The following is a 20015-nucleotide window of genomic DNA, read 5'->3' on the forward strand; positions in this document are numbered from 1 at the left end:
TCCAACTCAACTAACTGCTTCTGCTTTTCTTGTGGGCTCCTGGTGACTAAGAAACAGCCTGGTTTATTATATCCTTTTTTTTCTATCTTTTTAAAATAAATTTAGAGTGCTCAATTCATTTTTTTCCCCAATTAAGGTGCAATTTAACGTGAACAATCCACCTGGGGAGGGTTTAAACTAATGTGGCAGGGGGATTGGAACCAGATTAGGAAATTAGAGGTCAGTAAAGAGGCAGCAACTAAAGCCAGTATGGTACTAGATAATAAACACAATGTGACTATGGGGAAGAGTAGATGAACGCAAATGTACTGATGGTCTGAGGTGCATTTGTTTTAATGCGAGAAGTGTAGCAGGTAAGGCAGATGAATTTAGGTCTGGATTAGTACCTGAGAATATGATGTTATTGGTATTACTGAGACTTCGTTAAGGGAAGGGCAAGACTGGCAACTAAATATCCCAAGGTATAGATGCTTCAGGAGGGATAGAGAGGGAGGTAAAAGGGATGGAGGAGTTGCATTACTGGTCAAAGATGATATCACAGCTGTGATTAAGGAGGGCACGATGGAGGATTCGAGCACTGAGGCAATATGGGTAGAGCTAAGAAATTGGAAGGGTGCAGTAACATTGTTGGGACTTGACTACAGGCCTCCCAAAAGCGAGCGTGAAGTAGAGGTACAAATATGTAGACAGATTATAGAAAAATGTAGGAGCAACAAGGTGGTAGTCGTGATGGGAGATTTTAACTTCCCCAACATTGAATGGGACTCGTGTAGTGTTGGAGGCGTAGATGGAGCAGAGTTTGTAAGGAGCATCCAGGAGAGTTTTTTTAGAGCAGTATGTAAATAGTCCAACTCGGGAAGGGGCCATACTGGACCTGATATTGGGGAATGGTTCCGGCCAGGTGGTTGAAGTTTCAGTCGGTGATTACTTTGGGAATAGCGATCACAATTCCGTAAGTTTTAGAATACTCATGGACAAAGATGTGAGTGGACCTAAAGGAAGAGTGTTAAATTGGGGAAAGGCCAATTATAACAAAATTCGGGAGGAGCTAGGGAATGTGGATTGGGAGCAGCTGTTTAAGGGTAAATCCACATTTGAAATGTGGGAGTCTTTGAAGGAAAGGTTGATTAGAGTGCAGGACAGACATGTCCCTGTGAAAATGAGGGATAGAAATGGCAAGATTAGGGAACCATGGATAACGGGTGGAATTGTGAGACTAGCTAAAATGAAAAAGGAAGCATACATAAGATCTAGGCGACTTAAAACTGATGAAGCTTTGGAGGAGTATCAGGCAAGTAGGACAAATCTCAAACGCACAATAAAGAGAGCTAAAAGGGGTCATAAAATATCTTTGGCTAACAGGGTTAAGGAAAATCCCAAATAAGGAGCAAGAGGGTAACTAGAGAAAGGATTGGCCCACTCAAAGACAAAAGAGGGAATTTATGCATGGAGTCAGAGGAAATGAGTGAGATTCTTAATGAGTTCTTTGCATTGGTATTCACCAAGGAGAGGGACATGACGGATGTTGAGGCTAGAGATGGATGTTTAAATACTCTAGGTCAAGTGGGCATAAGGAGGAGGAGGTTTGGGGTATTCTAAAAGATATTAAGGTGGACAAGTCCCCAGGTCCAGATGGGATCTATTCCAGGTTACTGAGGGAAGCAAGGGACGAAATAGCTGGGGCTTTAACATATATCTTTGCTGCATCCTTGAGCACGGGTGAGGTCCCGGAGGACTGGTGAATTGTTAATGTTGTCCCTTTGTTTAAGAAGGGTAGCAGGGATAATCCAGGGAATTATAGACCTGTGAGCTTGACGTTAGTGGTAGGCAAACTGTTGGAGAAGATACTAACGGATAGGATCTATTCACATTTGGAAGAAAATAAACTTATCAGTGATAGGCAGCATGGTTTTGTGCAGGGAAGGTCATGTATTACAAACCTAATAGAATTCTTTGATGTGGAGATGCCGGCTTTGGACTGGGGTGAGCACAGTAAGAAGTCTTACAATACCAGGTTAAAGTCCAACAGGTTTGTTTCAAACACGAGCTTTCGGAGCACTGCTCCTTCCTCAGGTGAATGGAGAGGTATGTTCCAGAAACGTTTATATAGACAAAGTCAGAGATGCCAGACAATGCTTGGAATGCGAGCATTTGCGGGTAATCAAATCATTACAGATCCAGAGATAGGGGGTGATCCCAGGTTAAAGAGGTGTGAATTGTCTCAAGCCAGGACAGTTGGTAGGATTTTGCAAGTCCAGGCCAGATGGTGGGGGGTGAATGTAATGCGACATGAATCCAAGATCCCGGTTGAGGCCGCAGTCATGCGTGCGGAACTTAGCTATAAATTTTTGCTCGGTAATTCTGCGTTGTCGCGTGTCCTGAAGACCGCCTCGGAGAACGCTTACCCGGAGATCAGAGGTTGAATGCCCTTGACCGCTGAAGTGTTCCCCGACTGGAAGGGAACATTCCTGCCTGGTGATTGTCGCACGATGCCCGTTCATTCGTTGTTGCAGTACTAGCTAGATGGATAAAGAACTGGCTGAGCAACAGGAGACAGAGAGTAGTGGTGGAAGGGAGTGTCTCAAAATGGAGAAAGGTGACTAGTGGGATCCGTGCAGGGATCCGTGCTCGGTCCACTGTTGTTTGTGATATACATAAATGATCTGGACGAAGGTATAGGTGGTCTGATTAGCAAGTTTACAGATGATACTAAGATTGGTGGAGTTGCAGATAGCGAGGAGGACTGTCAGAGAATACAGCAAAATATAGATAGATTGGAGAGTTGGGCAGAGAAATGGCAGATGGAGTTCAATCCAAGCAAATGCGAGGTGATGCATTTTGGAAGATCTAATTCAAGAGCGGACTATACAGTCAGTGGAAGAGTCCTGGGTAAAATTGATGTACAGAGAGATCTGGGAGCTCAGGTCCATTGCACCCTGAAGGTGGCAACGCAGGTCGATAGAGTGGTGAAGAAGGCATACAGCATGCTTGCCTTCAATGGACGGGGTATTGAGTACAAGAGTCAGCAGGTCATGTTAGAGTTGTATAGGTCTTTGGTTAGGCCACATTTGGAATACTGCGGGCAGTTTTGGTCGCCACATTACCAGAAGGATGTGGATGCTTGAGAGTGGGTGCAGAGGAGGTTCACCAGGATGTTGCCTGGTATGGAGGGTGCTAGCTATGAAGAAATGCTGAGTAGATTAGGATTGTTTTCATTGGAAAGACGAAGGTGGATTGAGGTCTACACAATTATGAAAAGTATGGACAAGGTGGATAGCAACAAGCAATTACAAGTGGTCACAATTTCAAGGTGAGAGGGGGAAAGTTTAAGGGAGATGTGCGTGGGAAGTTTTTTATGCAGAGGGTGGTGGGTGCCTGGATCGCTTTGCCAGCGGAGGTTCCTTGCCTTACTAGCATGTGGCACCGGTAACAATCCTGAGATCACTACTCTGCTTGTCCTGCTCTTCAGCTTCCAGCCTAACTCCCTAAAATCACTTTTTAGATCCTCATCCCTTTTCTTAGCTATGTCTTTGGTGCCTATGTGCACCACGACTTCTGGTTGCTCCCCCTCCCCTTTAAGAATCCTATAGACTCGATCCGAGACATCCCTGGCCCTGGCACCCGGAAGGCAGCATACCTTCCGGGAGTCTCATTAACGAACACAGAATCTCCTATTCGTTCCCCTAACCATTGAGTCTCCTATCACTATTGCTTTTCTATTCTCCCCCTTCCCTTCTGAGCCACAGAGCCAGGCTCAGTGCCAGAGACCTGGCCACTATGGCCTTCCCCTGTTAGGTACCCCGCCCCAACAGCTTCCAAAAAGGTGTACTTGTTCTGATGGGGAATGGCCACGGGGGGAGGGGGGAGGTCCCTCTACTATCTACCTTTCCTTTCCCTGACTGAAACTCAGCTACTCTTGTCCTGAAACTTGGGTGTGGCTACTCCCTGTAACTCCTCTCTATCACCCCTTCTGCCTCCCGGATGATCCGAAGTGCATCCAGCTCCAGCTCCAGTTTCCTAACCCGGTCTCCGAGATGCTGGAGTTGGGTATACTTCCCACAGGTGTAGTCAGTGGGGACATTAGTGGTGTCCCTTACCACCCACATCCCACAGGAGGAGCATGCAACATCTGAATTGCCAAAGAGATTTAAAAGGAAAAAAAAATTAAAGATGATACACCCATTAGGCCCTTAAAAAATATATACACTGCTGCTACTCTCTCAAGTGAATCCTCTAAAATTGGTGATTCTGCTGAATGATACACAAAAATAGCTTGCTGCCTCCAAAAAAAAACAACTCTTACCTTACAGAATGTAGCTGAGATTCTGCTCTGTGAGCCAACTGGAACTCCGCCCTCCGACTCTGCTCTCAGTCAGCTGCACCCTCTCTAAACCCCCGTCTCCCTTCATGTTCTTTGAGGAAATGTCGGAAATGAACCCCATGATCCCCCATAGCCTCCATCATTGTGGACTGACTAGCTACTGATTGGTTGGTTTGGGTTCTGCTTCTATTGTTAATCCTGGGATTAATTTACACCAAATTCTTTTGAAAACAGGTGAAGTGAAGAGGGGAAAAGTGTCTGGATTCCACAGCTGGATCCACTTCTATCTAGCGGAAAAGAATGGCGAGTTGAATTATTATAGTTACAGCTACAATGGACCGGTAAGTGTCTGGCAGAGATAGTGTGACAGTTGGCACACCATTTTATCACATTCCAACAACATCACATTGCCCACTCACCCCCACATCATTTCCTCTCCTTTAACTACTTTTGTGTGTATGTTCACAGCACCCAGCTGCAACTCTACACCCATTTACTAGCCTCTCCAATTTTATTAGTGTTCTTTAATCATTAAGCAGTTAGCAGGACGGACAGAGGGGAATGAGTGGATGCAATGTATTTTTCATTTCAGTAGGCATTCTGGCCCAAAATCGAGAACTGAGCCAGGCGCCGATCGGTTTGTGATTTAACCGGCCCGCTTCTATTGGCGAAATCAGGATCCCGCAGTGGCTTGGCACAAAACCAATTATAACCACTTCAGGCCAATCTCCATACAATTAATGGAAAAGAACCCCCATCTAATGGCCTCCCATGATTGAACTGCCTCCCCAGCAAGTGGTGAAGCTGGTGGAATGGCTGCTAAGGGAACATGAGGAGGTGAGTAGCCATCTTTGTTCCCAGGCAATGAGCCTGGAGGCACTTGGGTTGCTGCCCCAATGCTTGGGGGGGTGGGGGGGAGAGGGGGGAGGAGACCTCCCGGGGGAGGGGGGGCAGCCTCGGTCAGGGTGGGCAGCCATGTGGAGGGGGGGGTCACCCCTGGGCTGGGGGTGGGGGAACGTGTGTCATACCACCCACAGGTCCGTCATGCCACCCCTTGCTTCATGTGTACTCATTACGGAGGCAACACCAGTACCTACCCATCTGTTGCACCAGCCATTCATAACTCCCACTGACTGTGGAGGCCTCGCGGCTGAAGGCTATTGCTAATAGGGAATTAACAATCATAATTAAGTGAGCACTTCACAGCTCCCAAGTGGATTCCGTGGGTAGAAGTGCCACATTGCATGTAAGGGTTATTACAAAGAACAAAGAAAAATTACAGCACAGGAACAGGCCCTTCGGCCCTCCAAGCCTGCGCCGATCCAGATCCTCGATCTAAAACTGTCACCTAATTTCTAAGGATCGGTATCCCTCTGCTCCCTGCCCATTCATGTATCTGTCTGGATACATCTTAAATGACGCTATCATGCCCACCTCCACCGGTAATGCATTCCAGGCACCCACCACCCTCTGCGTAAAGAATTTTCCACGCATATCTCCCTTAAACCTTAAACCCTATCACCTAATAATTGAGTCCCCCACTCTGAGGAAAAGCTTGTTGCTATCCACCCTGTCTATACCTCTCATGATTTTGTAGACCTCAATGAGGTGCCCCCTCAACCTCCATCTTTCTAATGAAAATAATCCTAATCTACTCAACCTTTCTTCATAGCTAGCACCCTCCATACCAGGCAACATCCTGGTGAACGTCCTCTCACCCTTCTCCAAAGCATCCACATCCTTTTGGTAATGTGGCGACCAGAACTGCCCGCAGTATTCTAAATGTGGCCAAACCAAAGTTACAAACTGTAACATGACCTGCCAACTCTTGTACTCAATACCCCTTCCGATGAAGGAAAGCATGCCGTATGCCTTCTTGACCACTCTATCGACCTGCACAGCCAAATTCTGGGTACAATGGACCTGAACACCCAGATCTCTCTGTACATCAATTTTCCCCAGGGCTTTTTCATTTACCGTATAGTTTGCTCTTGAATTGGATCTTCCAAAATACATCACCTCGCATTTGCCTGGATTGAACTCCATCTGCCATTTCTCCACACAACTCTCCAATCTATCTATATTTTGCTGTATTCTCTGACAGTCCCCTTCACTATCTGCTACTCCACCAATCTCAGTGTCATCTGCAAACTTGCTAATCAGACCACCTATACCTTCCTCCAGATCATTTATGTATATCACAAACAACAGTGGTCCCAGCACGGATCCCTGCGGAACACCACTGGTCACAGTTCTCCATTTTGAGAAACTCCCTTCCATGTCTACTCTCTGTCTCCTGTTGCCCAGACAGTTCTTTATCTATCTAGCTAGTACACCCTGGATCCCATGAGACTTCACATTCTCCATCAGCCTATCATGGGGAACCTTATCAAATGCCTTAGTGAAGTCCATGTATATGCATCTACAGCCCTTCCCTCATCAACCAACTTTGTCACTTCCTGAAAGAATTCTATTAAATTTGTAAGACATGACCTTCCCTGCACAAAACCATGTTGCCTATCACTGATAAGCCCATTTTCTTCCAAATGGGAATAGATCCTATCCCTCAGTATCTTCTCCAGCAGCTTCCCTACCACTGAGGTCAGGCTCACCGGTCTATAATTACCTGTATTATCCCTGCTACCCTTCTTAAACAAGGGGACAACATTAGCAATTCTCCCATCCTCCGGTACCTCACCCGTGTTCAAGGATGCTGCAAAGATATCTGTTAAGGCCCCAGCTATTTCCTCTCTCACTTCCCTCAGTGACCTGGGATAGATCCCATCCGGACCTGGAGACTTGTCCACCTTAATGCTTTTTAGAATACCCAACAAATCCTCCCTCCTTATGCTGATTTAACCTAGAGTAATCAAACATCTATCCCTAACCTCAACATCCGTCATGTCCCTCTCCTCGGTGAGTACCGATGCAAAGTGCTCGTTAAGAATCTCACCCAAAGGGCAGCACGGTGGCCTAGTGGTTAGCACAACCGCCTCACGGCGCTGAGGTCCCAGGTTCGATCCCGGCTCTGGGTCACTGTCCGTGTGGAGTTTGCACATTCTCCCCGTGTCTGCGTGGGTTTCGCCCCCACAACCCAAAAATGTGCAGAGTAGGTGGATTGGACACGCTAAATTGCCCCTTAATTGGAAAAAATAATTGGGTAATCTAAATTTATGAAAAAAAAAGAATCTCACCCATTTTCTCTGACTCCACGCATAACTTTCTTCCTTTGTCCTTGAGTGGGCCAACCCTTTCTCTAGTTACCCTCTTGCTCCTTATATATGAATAAAAGGCTTTGGGATTTTCCTTAACCCTGTTTGCTAAAGATATTTCATGACCCCTTTTAGCCCTCTTAATTCCTCATTTCAGATTGGTCGTACATTCCCGATATTCTTCCAAAGCTTCGTCTGTCTTCAGTCGCCTAGAATTATGTATGCTTCCTTTTTTCTCTTAGCTAGTCTCACAATTTCACCTGTCATCCATGGTTCCCTAATCTTGCCATTTCTATCCCTCATTTTCACAGGGGATAATCAACCTCTCTTTAATAGGTATGGACAGGGTGGATAGCAACAAGCTTTTTCCAAGATTGGGGATGTTAATTACAAGGGGTCACGATTTGAAGGTGAGAGGGGGAAAGTTTAAGGGAGATGTGCGTGGAAAGTTTTTTACGCAGAGGGTGGTGGGTGCCTGGAACGCTTTGCCAGCGGAGGTGGTAGAGGCGGGCACGATAGCATCATTTAAGATGCATCTAGACAGATATATGAATGGGCGGGGAACAGAGGAAAGTAGACCTTGGAAAATAGGAGACAGGCTTAGAGAAAGGATCTGGATCGGCACAGCCTGGGAGGGCCGAAGGACCTGTTCCTGTGCTGCAATTTTCTTTGTTCTTTGTTAAAAGCCTCCCACATATCAAATGTGGATTTGCCTTCAAACAGCTGCTCCCAATCCACATTCCCCAGCTCCTGCTGAATTTTGGTATAGTTGGCCTTCCCCCAATTTAGCACTCTTCCTTTAGGATCACTCTTGTCTTTGTCCATGAGTATTCTAAAATCGGAATTGTGATCACTATTCCCAAAGTAATCTCCGACTGAAACTTCAACCACCTGGCTGGGCTCTTCCCCCAACACCAGGTCCAATATGGCCCCTTACCGAGTTGGACTATTTACATGCTGCTCGAGAAAACCCTCCTGGATGCTCTTTACAAATTCTGCTCCATCTAGACCCCTGACACTAAGTGTATCCCAGTCAATGTTGGGAAAATTAAAATCTCCTATCACCACCACCTTGTTGCTCCTACATCTTTCCATAATCTGTTTACATATTTGTACCTCTGTCTCACGCTCACTGTTGGGACAAGCAAGCTAGCAAGTTAGCCAATGTGCGAAGGCCGACTTGGCGTTGTCTGCTTGAGTGTGCAGCTGCAGGCGATCAGGCATAATGCGGAGAGACAAGAGTAGAATGTAATCGAGTTTTTATTACGCAGAGATGTGTACCCTCCTGCAGATGTTGCCGAAATGGCTGCAGCTCAGACAGCCATATACTCCGCCTACTTGGCAGAGCCAGCAGGCAGGGATCTACCCCCGTACCTGTAGTACATGGGCCTTACCATAATACAGCTAATATGTGATATATATACACAACAGTGGTGACTGCATTAAGGCACTGGGATTAAAAACTTGGAGGCGGTGGAATTCCCTCCTGAGAGTCACTTGAATTTGTAGAGCCTCTGCCAATCTAATCCTCAGACCACTGAGGTAATACTCGGTTTTTAAACAAGCCCTTCCTCCTACAGGTGGTGCTGGACTAGGTCCTTCCACAGGTTGAACTGACTGCAGAGGAAGGTTTTTAACCACAGGTCTTCAGCTGAGAAAAGTCAGTTTCAGCTCCCCATCCTTTGACTCAGAAGTGGAACAGTCGCAGGCCGGCGGGATGGTACTTTAATTGACAGCCTTCGCTAATAGAAAGGGTGTTTTACATCACCAGCCATCCCAGAGATTTAAAATTCTCATGAACCTGACAACTGTCTGCAGACTTTTAAATAGGAGTGACTTCACGAGCCTGACCTGAACCAATTTAAATCGCCGAGCTGAGAGTTCTGTTTTGCTGCCTTCTAGGTCTAAGCACATGAGTGAAACTACTTTTCAAAATGGCTTGCCTGTGTTCTCCAGAGGTGCTTGACCAATCACCAATGAAAATATGAAAAGGTCCGGAATTCCGGAAGAGGTGATTGGCTTGTTGCTGAGTCCATCAAAATGACATCATGGGCTATGCCACAGAGCACACTGAATCAAAGGGGATCTCCTGGATCAGTCCACATAGCAGATTGCAGCAGGGGTGGGGGTTTCAGTTCAAAACCAAAAGTCTGTGATTTTAAAACCAGTCAGCAGGACAGGCATTAAAAGAGAAATACTAAACAGGCAAGGAATTAGCCAGTTCCTTACAGGCGTCCTCGGGGGACCCTGGGGCCGGAGGGCCCTGGCCCATTTGCGGGTGGCAGCATGCTGCCCTGTTCTGAACTGACTCCGAGGCGTGCTGTTGTCAGGTGGGTGGAACTTGGGGAGCTGGTGGCCGCCTTCGCCACTCTGTATGGTGGCTCCGGGTTCGCACTCGGTGCCCCATCCCCCTGGTTGGTGCCCATAGGGCCCTGGGGGTCACATTAGGATGGAGGGGCAGTTGGATTGAGCCCCAGTTTCCCCTCTGTCATCTGGATCTGTCAGCCTGGTGGCTCCCCAATATCTGTAGCATGGTGTCAACACCCTTGGCGATGCTCCTCAGTGACTGGGGCATGCTCAGGAGTGCATCAGCAATGTCCACCTGTGGGACATGCCATTGAGACTCTCAGCCATGGCCGTCACCGACTAAGCCACACGATGGACACCTCCACTCATGCTGCTGATGTTGGGCACCAGGCTCTCCACTGAAGTCAGCACCCTAGCAGTGTTGACCTTGGTGCCACGCTTTGCCGGCGCTATCTCCTGTACCCGTAGCCTCTGGGACTCCTCCAATCAGCTATGGACTTGGAGTGTCACTGACATCCCCCTCTGAATATCACGGCCACACCCTATTGACTGCATCAGCTCCGGGTAAACCGGTTCCAGAGGCTCAGCATCTGACTGGGACCCAGCTGGGTCCTGGGATTCAGCAAACCTCCGACTGCTGTCTCTCCTGGGCATTCCTATCTCCACCTGATGTGCATCAGCAACTGTATGATGCTCACCAGAATGTGCCCCAGATTCCTGACTACTACTGTCACTCACCGATGTGTGTGTCTCAGCACTGTTGGAGGGTAGGGGTGATAGCTCTGCCGTGAATACAGTTGTCTCCTCGGAGCTCCCATCCATGGTGTTGTCACTGAAGGTGTGGTGGTCGGGGAACCATCCGGATGGGCCGGCACCATCGGATGAAGATTCTGTGGGACATGTAGTCAATGGGACAGATGGATCATTCTCTATGGCCTTTACAACTCACATGTCACAGGCCATCTGGATTGGGGCCGATGGATCCTCACTTCGGTCACCGCCGTGACCTCCAGGCCCTCTTCCATCTGTTGTGGTCCAATATCACCTGTGGGGACACAGAGGGCATCGTTAGCCGCGTGCTTCATTCATCGTGATGGGGTTGGAGAAGAGGTATGGTGTGGGTGACACTGCGAGGCATAGGTAGTCCAGGGTATGGTACGGTGCTGGATGAGGACAGTGTCAGGCACATGCTAGTGGAGGGGGTGAGGGTGGCAGGTGGGGGCGGTGCCAGGGGACCCATGCCAACTCACTCTTGTAGCCCAGTGGAGATCCTAGAATCTTCTTGTGACACTGGGTGCCAGTCCTCCTGATGATGCTGTCGAAGCTGACAGGTGCTGCCACTTCCTCCCAGGCGGCACTAGCTGCCCTGTGGCTGACCCTCGGAGCCACTCATGGCATTCAGTCTGATCTAAAGCATGTCCAACAATCTGGCAAGGTCGGCATCCCCGAATCATGGGGCTGGTCTCCTTGGGGCCATGGATGTGTGGGATTTGCTCTGTGGGATTGGTTTAAGTCCAGCTCCCCCGTGTTAGCGGGGAGCTGGCATTCATGGTCCTGGTGAATTAGTTGGCGCGACCATGAGTTCCAGTGTGAAGCCCATGGGGCCTCGTTAAGTGGACCAATTAACATTTAATACCAGTGACGGCCTCGTTGGGTTGAGCATCGAGAAGGTCCGCCAGTTCCCACTCGCTACCACACTTGGAAACTTTACCATTAAATCACGCCCTAAGTGTTGCCTTTGCAATTCTTTTACAACACCCTGGGCGCGTTCACGGTCAATTCCAGCCCACAGACCCTGGAGTCCCAACGTAAGTGAATTAACCAATAATTTGTACATTTCCCTGAGATCTTTGACCCCTGACTGCCCCAATGACTTACAGGTTGCAGATTACAAGCAAACAAAATTTTTTAACTGTTTATTTATAACAGGAAAATAGATAATCATGTCATGACAACAATATAACAATGGTCTGCTGATCTAAATATTCCCCTAACCCTGTCCTACCTTCCACCCAGACACACACAAGACATGGTGGGGGTAGGGAAGGATCAAAATAACAGGGATTAAACTGGGAATGAGAGATATGTATCTTCGCTGCTGAGGTTGTGATCTTGGTTGGCGACAATCTTCTCAGGATACAAAATGTTGACAAACATTGGTTGGTTCAAATATTTTAGTATCTGCCTTAAATTAGCTGTAGGGCTTCCTCTGTAGAGTTACCTACATCTCCTCTGGCTTGGGCTTTCACTGAGAAGGTTCACCCCAGGTCTGTGTAATTCCAACTTGCATCCACAAGATAAACTATTGAATCAAAGTGAAGTTTTCAACATGAGAGTTACAAATGGATTTTCAACCACCCACTCTGCCAGCAGGTGGTGCTGCTCTGGATCGTCCTGCAGATCAACCTGAACCTAATAGGGGAGAGAGAATTCAGAGCTCTTGCTTCATGGTTGCCTGATTAGAATAGACTACTTGCCAAAACTTCCAGGGTGTGCAGAAATAGGAAGGTATTTTGTCACAAGTTATCAGAGGAGGGAGATCTGCTTCAGCATTTAAACCTGCTTCTTGCCTTGGGTTTCACAGAACTGAAACTTAAACACTGCAAAATGGAGCTTGCCTGTGTTTCCAGAACATTCTGAAGGGTTCTCCCAATCAGAATCAAGGATTGGATAATACCCGAAATTCCAGAAGATCTATTTGGCTGCTAGCCAGATCCAGATGTCACAGGGTCATGCCACATAGCTCACTGCACCAAGGGGAGACCTGGGGCAATTTAAATGATAGCTTAGACTAGGAGCTTAGACTCGGGGTGTTTCAGCTTAAAACCAAAACCTGCAGATTTGAAAGAGCCAGCAGTACAGGAAATAAAAAGGGAAATGGGGGTGAGTCAAGGATTTAAAAGAGGTTCACTAAATCAGTCACAGCATACAAATGGACCATGCCCACGTGAATTGAGGGCAATTCTCATTCCCTCTGGCGTCTGATTCCCTGGAGAGCCTGACAGGCTGGAATTACACTCCACTTACCACAGACTCTCATCCCAATCAAGAAGATGGTTCTATTAAGACCTGCACCATGCTTCATGGAGAGTAGGCTGGACAGAATGATGGACACTGAGGAGGAGAGAAGGGACACGCTCTTCCCCAGGGTGGGGCGATGACTGAAGCCCGCTGTCATCAACAGGGCCTGGGAGGAGGTTGGCAGAGGCAGTCAGTGCTGCCAGCCTGACCAGGAACCCAGAGCCAAAAAAACGTGAATGACAGCTCAGGTGAGTCACCACATCTATTCCCCTTGCATCACTCCAGTCCCTCACTCCTCAAATCAACCTCCAATCCCCAAGAAAGCAAACACACCCCACCTCTTGCATCTTCCTCACATCCCATGCTGCACCAAACCCAACATATATACTGTCCTTTTTGTCCAGGTGCCTTGCTCACATATGCCACAAGCTGCAGACTCCCATAGAAATTACCTCCCAACATCTCACCATGTCCTTTTTGTGTTCCCTTGGACAAGATGGGCCATTACATGCACGGGTGCCAAATAGAACCTGGTACCATGTCACATTGAAGCAACAGTGCTAAACACTGTGCTGCCATGCCGCCCGAGGAAGGGAGTTCCATTTGCAAGGGTGGGGAGGCAACCAGAGCAGCCGACTTAGTTAGCAAATCAAGAGTGTCCTGTGTGCCCAGCCCTGGAGCACAAGTTAGATGTCCTGCCCTACTAGCCTGGCTCCATGCCAGGTTCTTCCTGTACACTCGCCTCATCCGATGAGGCCTGGCGTTCTTCCCCTCCCCCTGCATGTCCCCCTTTTGCTGAAGAGGTCTCCCAATCAAAATCAAGGATTGGATAATACCCAAAATTCCAGAAGATCTATTTGGCTGCTAGCCAGATCCATCAAAATGATGTCACAGGGTCATGCCACATAGCTCACTGAAGTGCTCCTCCAGGTTCAGGCATCGGAACCACATCTTGAGGATGCTAATGCATCTCTCAATGATACTCTTGGTTGCTGCATGGCCATCATTATAATGCGTTCCCATGTCAGTCTGGGGCCTCCGGACAGGACACCTAATGACACATTAGCCATGACCTCAGTGGATAACCCAGATGTGACCTCACCAGTGTCCTGTACAACTGCATAATCTCCCTACATTTGTATTCAATTCCCCTCTGAATAGAAGATACCATTCTATTGGGCGGCATTGTAGCACAGTGGTTAGCACTGTTGCTTCACTGCGCCAGGGTCCCAGGTTCGATTCCCGGCTTGGGTCACTATCTCACGTTCTCCCCGTGTTTGCGTGGGTTTCCTCTGGTTGCTCCGGTTTCTTCCCACAAGTCCCAAATGACGTGCTTGTTAGGTGAATTGGACATTCTGAATTCTACCTCTGTGCACCCGAACAGGAGCGACTAGAGGATTTTCACAGAAACTTCATTGCAGTGTTAATGTAAGCCTACTTGTGACAATAATAAAGATTATTATTATGAACAACGTTTTGCCACCCAAGAGTCTATACCTTCCCCGAGGGAGCACCTCAAAGGTGCCGGGAACCTCAGAGTGCACGAGGATGCATGCATTGTGTGTATTAGGCACAGGCGTGCAAACGTGCATGATGTGCACACACCAACTGTACATTCAGGGAATGAAACCCCTTCCTGTGGTTGATGAACACCTGATGAACCGGTGCACGGAGAGGTTCATGCAGGCCATCGATTGCCCCCTGGACCTGGGCCTTCCAGCAATGGTGCTGAATCCTGATTCCTGGGCATCCTGGTAGACCTGATCCAGACTGAACATTCTATTGTCTGCTGCCCAGACGCACAGAGCATCTATCACATTGCGGATGCACCGCGTGCGGATGTTTGGCAGATCTCATACATGCCCCCACTTGACCCCTGGAAAGGCCCAGTGGCATAAAACGTCAGGGCAACAGTCAATTTGACAGCCAACGGGAGTGGGTGTCTTCCTCAAAACTGCTGCAGTGCAATCTGGCACAGATGGCACACTGTCTTCATGGTTAACCAAGTCTTCGGCGTCACAGGCAGTCTGGCAGCTCCTCGAAGGAAATGTGCAGATGACATATGCCTTGATGCAGCGCCTCCTTTGCACCTCCTCCTTGGCCTGTCAAACAGCCATCACTTGAGCCTCACCAGCTGGGCCCTGCTCTTCTGGGGCAGGGTCCCCTTGTGCAGGATCCTCCATGAGCAGGTCTGCTCTTCCAGCCTCCATCCATCTACATTGGCAGCTGCGGTCAGGTAGATAGTAAGCATTCCTGGCTCTACTCCAAAATTCATTCTCTGCAGGGGAGCCAAGAAAAAAAATGTTAGCAATATGAGTATTCCCTTGCCTGCCCATCCAAAACCACCAGATTACATGGACTTCCCGAATTGTACTTCAGCACCTCAGCACCACCCTCAACATGCCCCCTCCAAACCCCACCACTCCCTACCCGGCCCCCTCAATATGTTGTCATCCACACTACACCCCTATCCCCATCAGCGAGTGCCCCTGGGCCTGTGATGAGGGGAGCCTCTATCCTCACCACTCATCCCTTTCATCAGGGGTACCCAGTGACTGCCACAACCCAGAACAGTGATTAGTCTTGGCTCTGATCAATTGGAAAATATTACTTAAAAGGATGGATGTGGATAGGCAATGGAAAACACTCAAGGACCACATGGGGGAACTGCAACAATTATTTATTCCTGTCTGGCACAAAAGTAAAATGGGAAAGTTGGTCAATCCATGGCTTACAAGGGAAGTTAGCAATAGTATTAGATCCAAAGTAGAAACATACAAATTGGCCAAGAAAAACAACAGACCTGGGAATTGGGAGTAGTTTAGAATTTAGTAGTTTGCATCGATATTCACCAAAGAGAAGGAATTGGTGGATGTTGAGTCTGGAGAAGGGTGTGTAGATAGCCTGGGTCACATTGAGATCCAAAAAGACCAATCTTGAAAAATATTAAGGTAGATAAGTCCCCAGAGCCTGATGGGATATCCCAGCGGTCAAACATAATGTACAACTGGACATTACACTGATCTTGTTCATAAAATAGTTAAGGTTATACATGATTGCATCAGTTATAAACAGCTGCGGAGGTGCCAGTTTCTGAAGTCTACGATTTAAAATATTTATACACAATACAGAATACTGAAGGAGGCAAGAGAGGGAATTGCTGAGGCCTTGACAGAAATCATTGGATCCTCACTGTCTTCAGGTGATGTCCCGGAGGACTGAAGAATAGCCACTGTTTTTCCTTTGTTTATGAAGATAATCCAGGGAACTACAGGCCGGTGAGCCTTACGTCAGTGGTAGGGAAATTATTGGAGAGAATTCTTTGAGACAGGATCTACTCCCATTTGGAAGCAAATGGACGTATTAGCGAGAGGCAGCACGGTTTTGTGACAGGGATGTCATGTCTCACTAACTTGATAGGGTTTTTCGAAGGAAGGATCTAAAGAGAGAGCTAAGACGAGCAAGGAGGGGACATGAGAAGACTTTGGCAGGTAGGATCAAGGAAAACCCAAAAGCTTTCTATAGGTATGTCCGGAATAAAAGAGTGCTAAAAGAGATGGCTAAGGAAATTGCAGATGCACTAGTAATAATTTACCGAAATTCACTAGACTCTGGGGTGGTCCCGGTGGATTGGAAATTAGCAAACGTGACAACACTGTTTAAAAAAGGAGGTAGGGAGAAAGCAGGAAATTATAGGCCAGTGAGCTTAACTTCGGTAGTAGGGAAGATGCTGGAATCTATCATCAAGGAAGAAATTGCGAGGCATAGGGATAGAAATTGTCCCATTGGGCAGACGCAGCATGGGTTCGTAAAGGGCAGGTCATGCCTAACTAATTTAGTGGAATTTTTTGAGGACATTACCAGTGCAGTAGATAACGGGGAGCCGATGGATGTGGTATATCTGGATTTCCAGAAAGCCTTTGACAAGGTGCCACACAAAAGGTTGCTGCATAAGATAAAGATGCATGGCATTAAGGGTAAAGTAGTAGCATGGATAGAGGATTGGTTAATTAATAGAAAGCAAAGAGTTGGGATAAATGGGTGTTTCTCTGGTTGGCAATCAGTAGCTAGTGGTGTCCCTCAGGGATCAGTGTTGGGCCCACAATTGTTCACAATTTACATAGATGATTTGGAGTTGGGGACCAAGGGCAATGTGTCCAAGTTTGCAGATGACACTCAGATGAGTGGTAAAGCGAAAAGTTCAGAGGATACTGGAAGTCTGCAGAGGGATTTGGATAGGTTAAGTGAATGGGCTAGGGTCTGGCAGATGGAATACAATGTTGACAAATGTGAGGTTATCCATTTTGGTAGGAATAACAGCAAACGGGATTATTATTTAAACGATAAAATATTAAAGCATGCCGCTGTTCAGAGAGACTTGGGTGTGCTAGTGCATGAGTCACAGAAGGTTGGTTTACAAGTGCAACAGGTGATTAAGAAGGCAAATGGAATTTTGTCCTTCATTGCTAGAGGGATGGAGTTTAAGACTAGGGAGGTTATGTTGCAATTGTATAAGGTGTTAGTGCGGCCACACCTGGAGTATTGTGTTCAGTTTTGGTCTCCTTACTTGAGAAGGGACGTACTGGCGCTGGAGGGTGTGCAGAGGAGAATCACTAGGTTAATTCCAGAGCTGAAGGGGTTGGATTATGAGGAGAGGTTGAGTAGACTGGGACATAGATCCCTGAAAGTTGCCACCCAGGTTGATAGGGTTGTGAAGAAGGCCTATGGTGTGTTGGCCTTTATTGGTAGAGGGATTGAGTTCCGGAGCCATGAGGTCATGTTGCAGTTGTACAAAACTCGAGTACGGCCGCATTTGGAGTATTGCATACAGTTCTGGTCGCCTCATTATAGGAAGGACGTGGAAGCTTTGGAACGGGTGCAGAGGAGATTTACCAGGATGTTGCCTGGTATGGAGGGAAAATCTTATGAGGAAAGGCTGATGGACTTGAGGTTGTTTTCGTTAGAGAGAAGAAGGTTAAGAGGTGACTTAATAGAGGCATATAAAATGATCAGAGGGTTAGATAGGGTGGACAGTGAGAGCCTTCTCCCGCGGATGGAGGTGGCTAGCACGAGGGGACATAGCCTTAAATTGAGGGGTAATAGATATAGGACAGAGGTCAGAGATGGGTTTTTTACGCAAAGAGTGGTGAGGCCGTGGAATGCCCTACCTGCAACAGTAGTGAACACGCCAACATTGAGGGCATTTAAAAATTTATTGGATAAGCATATGGATGATAAGGGCATAGTGTAGGTTAGATGGCCTTTAGATTTTTTCCATGTCGGTGCAACATCGAGGGCCGAAGGGCCTGTACTGCGCTGTATTGTTCTATGTTCTATGTACTCGTTGGAATTTAGAAGGATGAGGGGGGATCTTATAGAAACATTTAAAATTATGAAGGGAATAGATAGGATAGATGCGGGCAGGTTGTTTCCACTGGCGGGTGACAGCAGAACTAGGGGACATAGCCTCAAAATAAGGGGAAGTAGATTTAGGACTGAGTTTAGGAGGAACTTCTTCACCCAAAGGGTTGTGAATCTATGGAATTCCTTGCCCAGTGAAGCAGTTGAGGCTCCTTCAGTACATGTTTTTAAGGTATAGATAGTTTTTTGAAGAATAAAGGGATTAAGGGTTATGGTGTTCGGGCCGGAAAGTGGAGCTGAGTCCACAAAAGATCAGCCATGATCTAATTGAATGGCGGAGCAGGCTCGAGGGGCCAGATGGCCTACTCCTGCTCCTAGTTCTTATGTTCTTATGTTCTTAAAAGAATGACTAGGGTAAGAGTTGGGCCAGTCAAGGACAGTGGTGGGAAGTTGTGTGTGGAGGCTGAGGAGATAAGCGAGATACTAAATGAATACTTTTCGTCAGTATTCACTCAGATAATATTGTGGAGGAGAATGCTGAGACCCAGGCTATTAGAATAGATGGCATTGAGGTGCGTAGGGAAGAAGTGTTGGCAATTCTGGACAAGGTGAAAATAGATAAGTCCCCGGGGCCTGATGGGATTTATCCTAGGATTCTCTGGGAAGCCAGGGAAGAGATTGCTGAGCCTTTGGCTTTGATTTTTAGGTCATCATTGGCTACAGGAATAGTGCCAGAGGACTGGAGGATAGCAAATGTGGTCTCTTTGTTCAAGAAGGGGAGTAGAGATAACCCCGGTAACTATAGGCCGGTGAGCCGAACGTCTGTGGTGGGTAAAGTCTTAGAGAGGATTATAAAAGATACGATTTATAATCATCTAGATAGGAATAATATGATTAGGGATAGTCAGCATGGTTTTGTGAAGGGTAGGTCATGCCTCACAAACCTTATCGAGTTCTTTGAGAAGGTGACGGAACAGGTGGACGAGGGTAAAGCAGTTGATGTGGTGTATATGTATTTCAGTAAAGCGTTTGATAAGGTTCCCCATGGTCGGCTATTGCAGAAAATACGGAGGCTGGGGATTGAGGGTGATTTAGAGATGTGGATCAGAAATTGGCTAGTTGAAAGAAGACAGAGAGTGGTGGTTGATGGGAAATGTTCAGAATGGAGTTCAGTTACGAGTGGCGTACCACAAGGATCTGTCCTGGGGCCGTTGCTGTTTGTAATTTTTATAAATGACCTAGAGGAGGGCGCAGAAGGATGGGTAAGTAAATTTGCAGACGACACTAAAGTCGGTGGAGTTGTAGACAGTGCGGAAGGATGTTGCAGGTTACAGAGGGACATAGATAAGCTGCAGAGCTGGGCTGAGAGGTGGCAAATGGAGTTTAATGTGGAGAAGGATCTAAAGAGAGAGCTGAGACGAGCAAGGAGGGGACATGAGAAGTCTTTGGCAGGTAGGATCAAGGAAAACCCAAAAGCTTTCTATAGGTATGTCAGGAATAAAAGAATGACTAGGGTAAGAGTAGGGCCAGTCAAGGACAGTGGTGGGAAATTGTGTGTGGAGGCTGAGGAGATAAGCGAGATACTAAATGAATACTTTTCGTCAGTATTCACTCAAGAAAAAGATAATATTGTGGAGGAGAATGCTGAGACCCAGGCTATTAGAATAGATGGCATTGAGGTGCGTAGGGAAGAAGTGTTGGCAATTCTGGACAAGGTGAAAATAGATAAGTCCACGGGGCCAGATGGGATTTATCCTAGGATTCTCTGGGAAGCCAGGGAAGAGATTGCTGAG

At 47.3% G+C, this 20015-nt stretch overlaps 1 protein-coding gene across 1 annotated transcript in view; it reads left to right on the forward strand.

Annotated features, from left to right (window-relative positions):
* LOC119954304 (poly(U)-specific endoribonuclease-like) overlaps positions 1 to 20015 on the forward strand; it is a 114588-nt gene that overhangs the window by 83282 nt on the left and 11291 nt on the right. Inside the window, exon 7 of the mRNA XM_038779415.1 lies at positions 4556 to 4662. Within this exon, the coding sequence (XP_038635343.1) occupies positions 4556 to 4662 (107 nt within the window). The remainder of the gene's footprint in view (positions 1 to 4555; positions 4663 to 20015) is intronic.

This window comes from Scyliorhinus canicula, chromosome 19 (genome assembly GCF_902713615.1).
Source record: "Scyliorhinus canicula chromosome 19, sScyCan1.1, whole genome shotgun sequence".
NCBI lineage: Eukaryota > Metazoa > Chordata > Chondrichthyes > Carcharhiniformes > Scyliorhinidae > Scyliorhinus > Scyliorhinus canicula.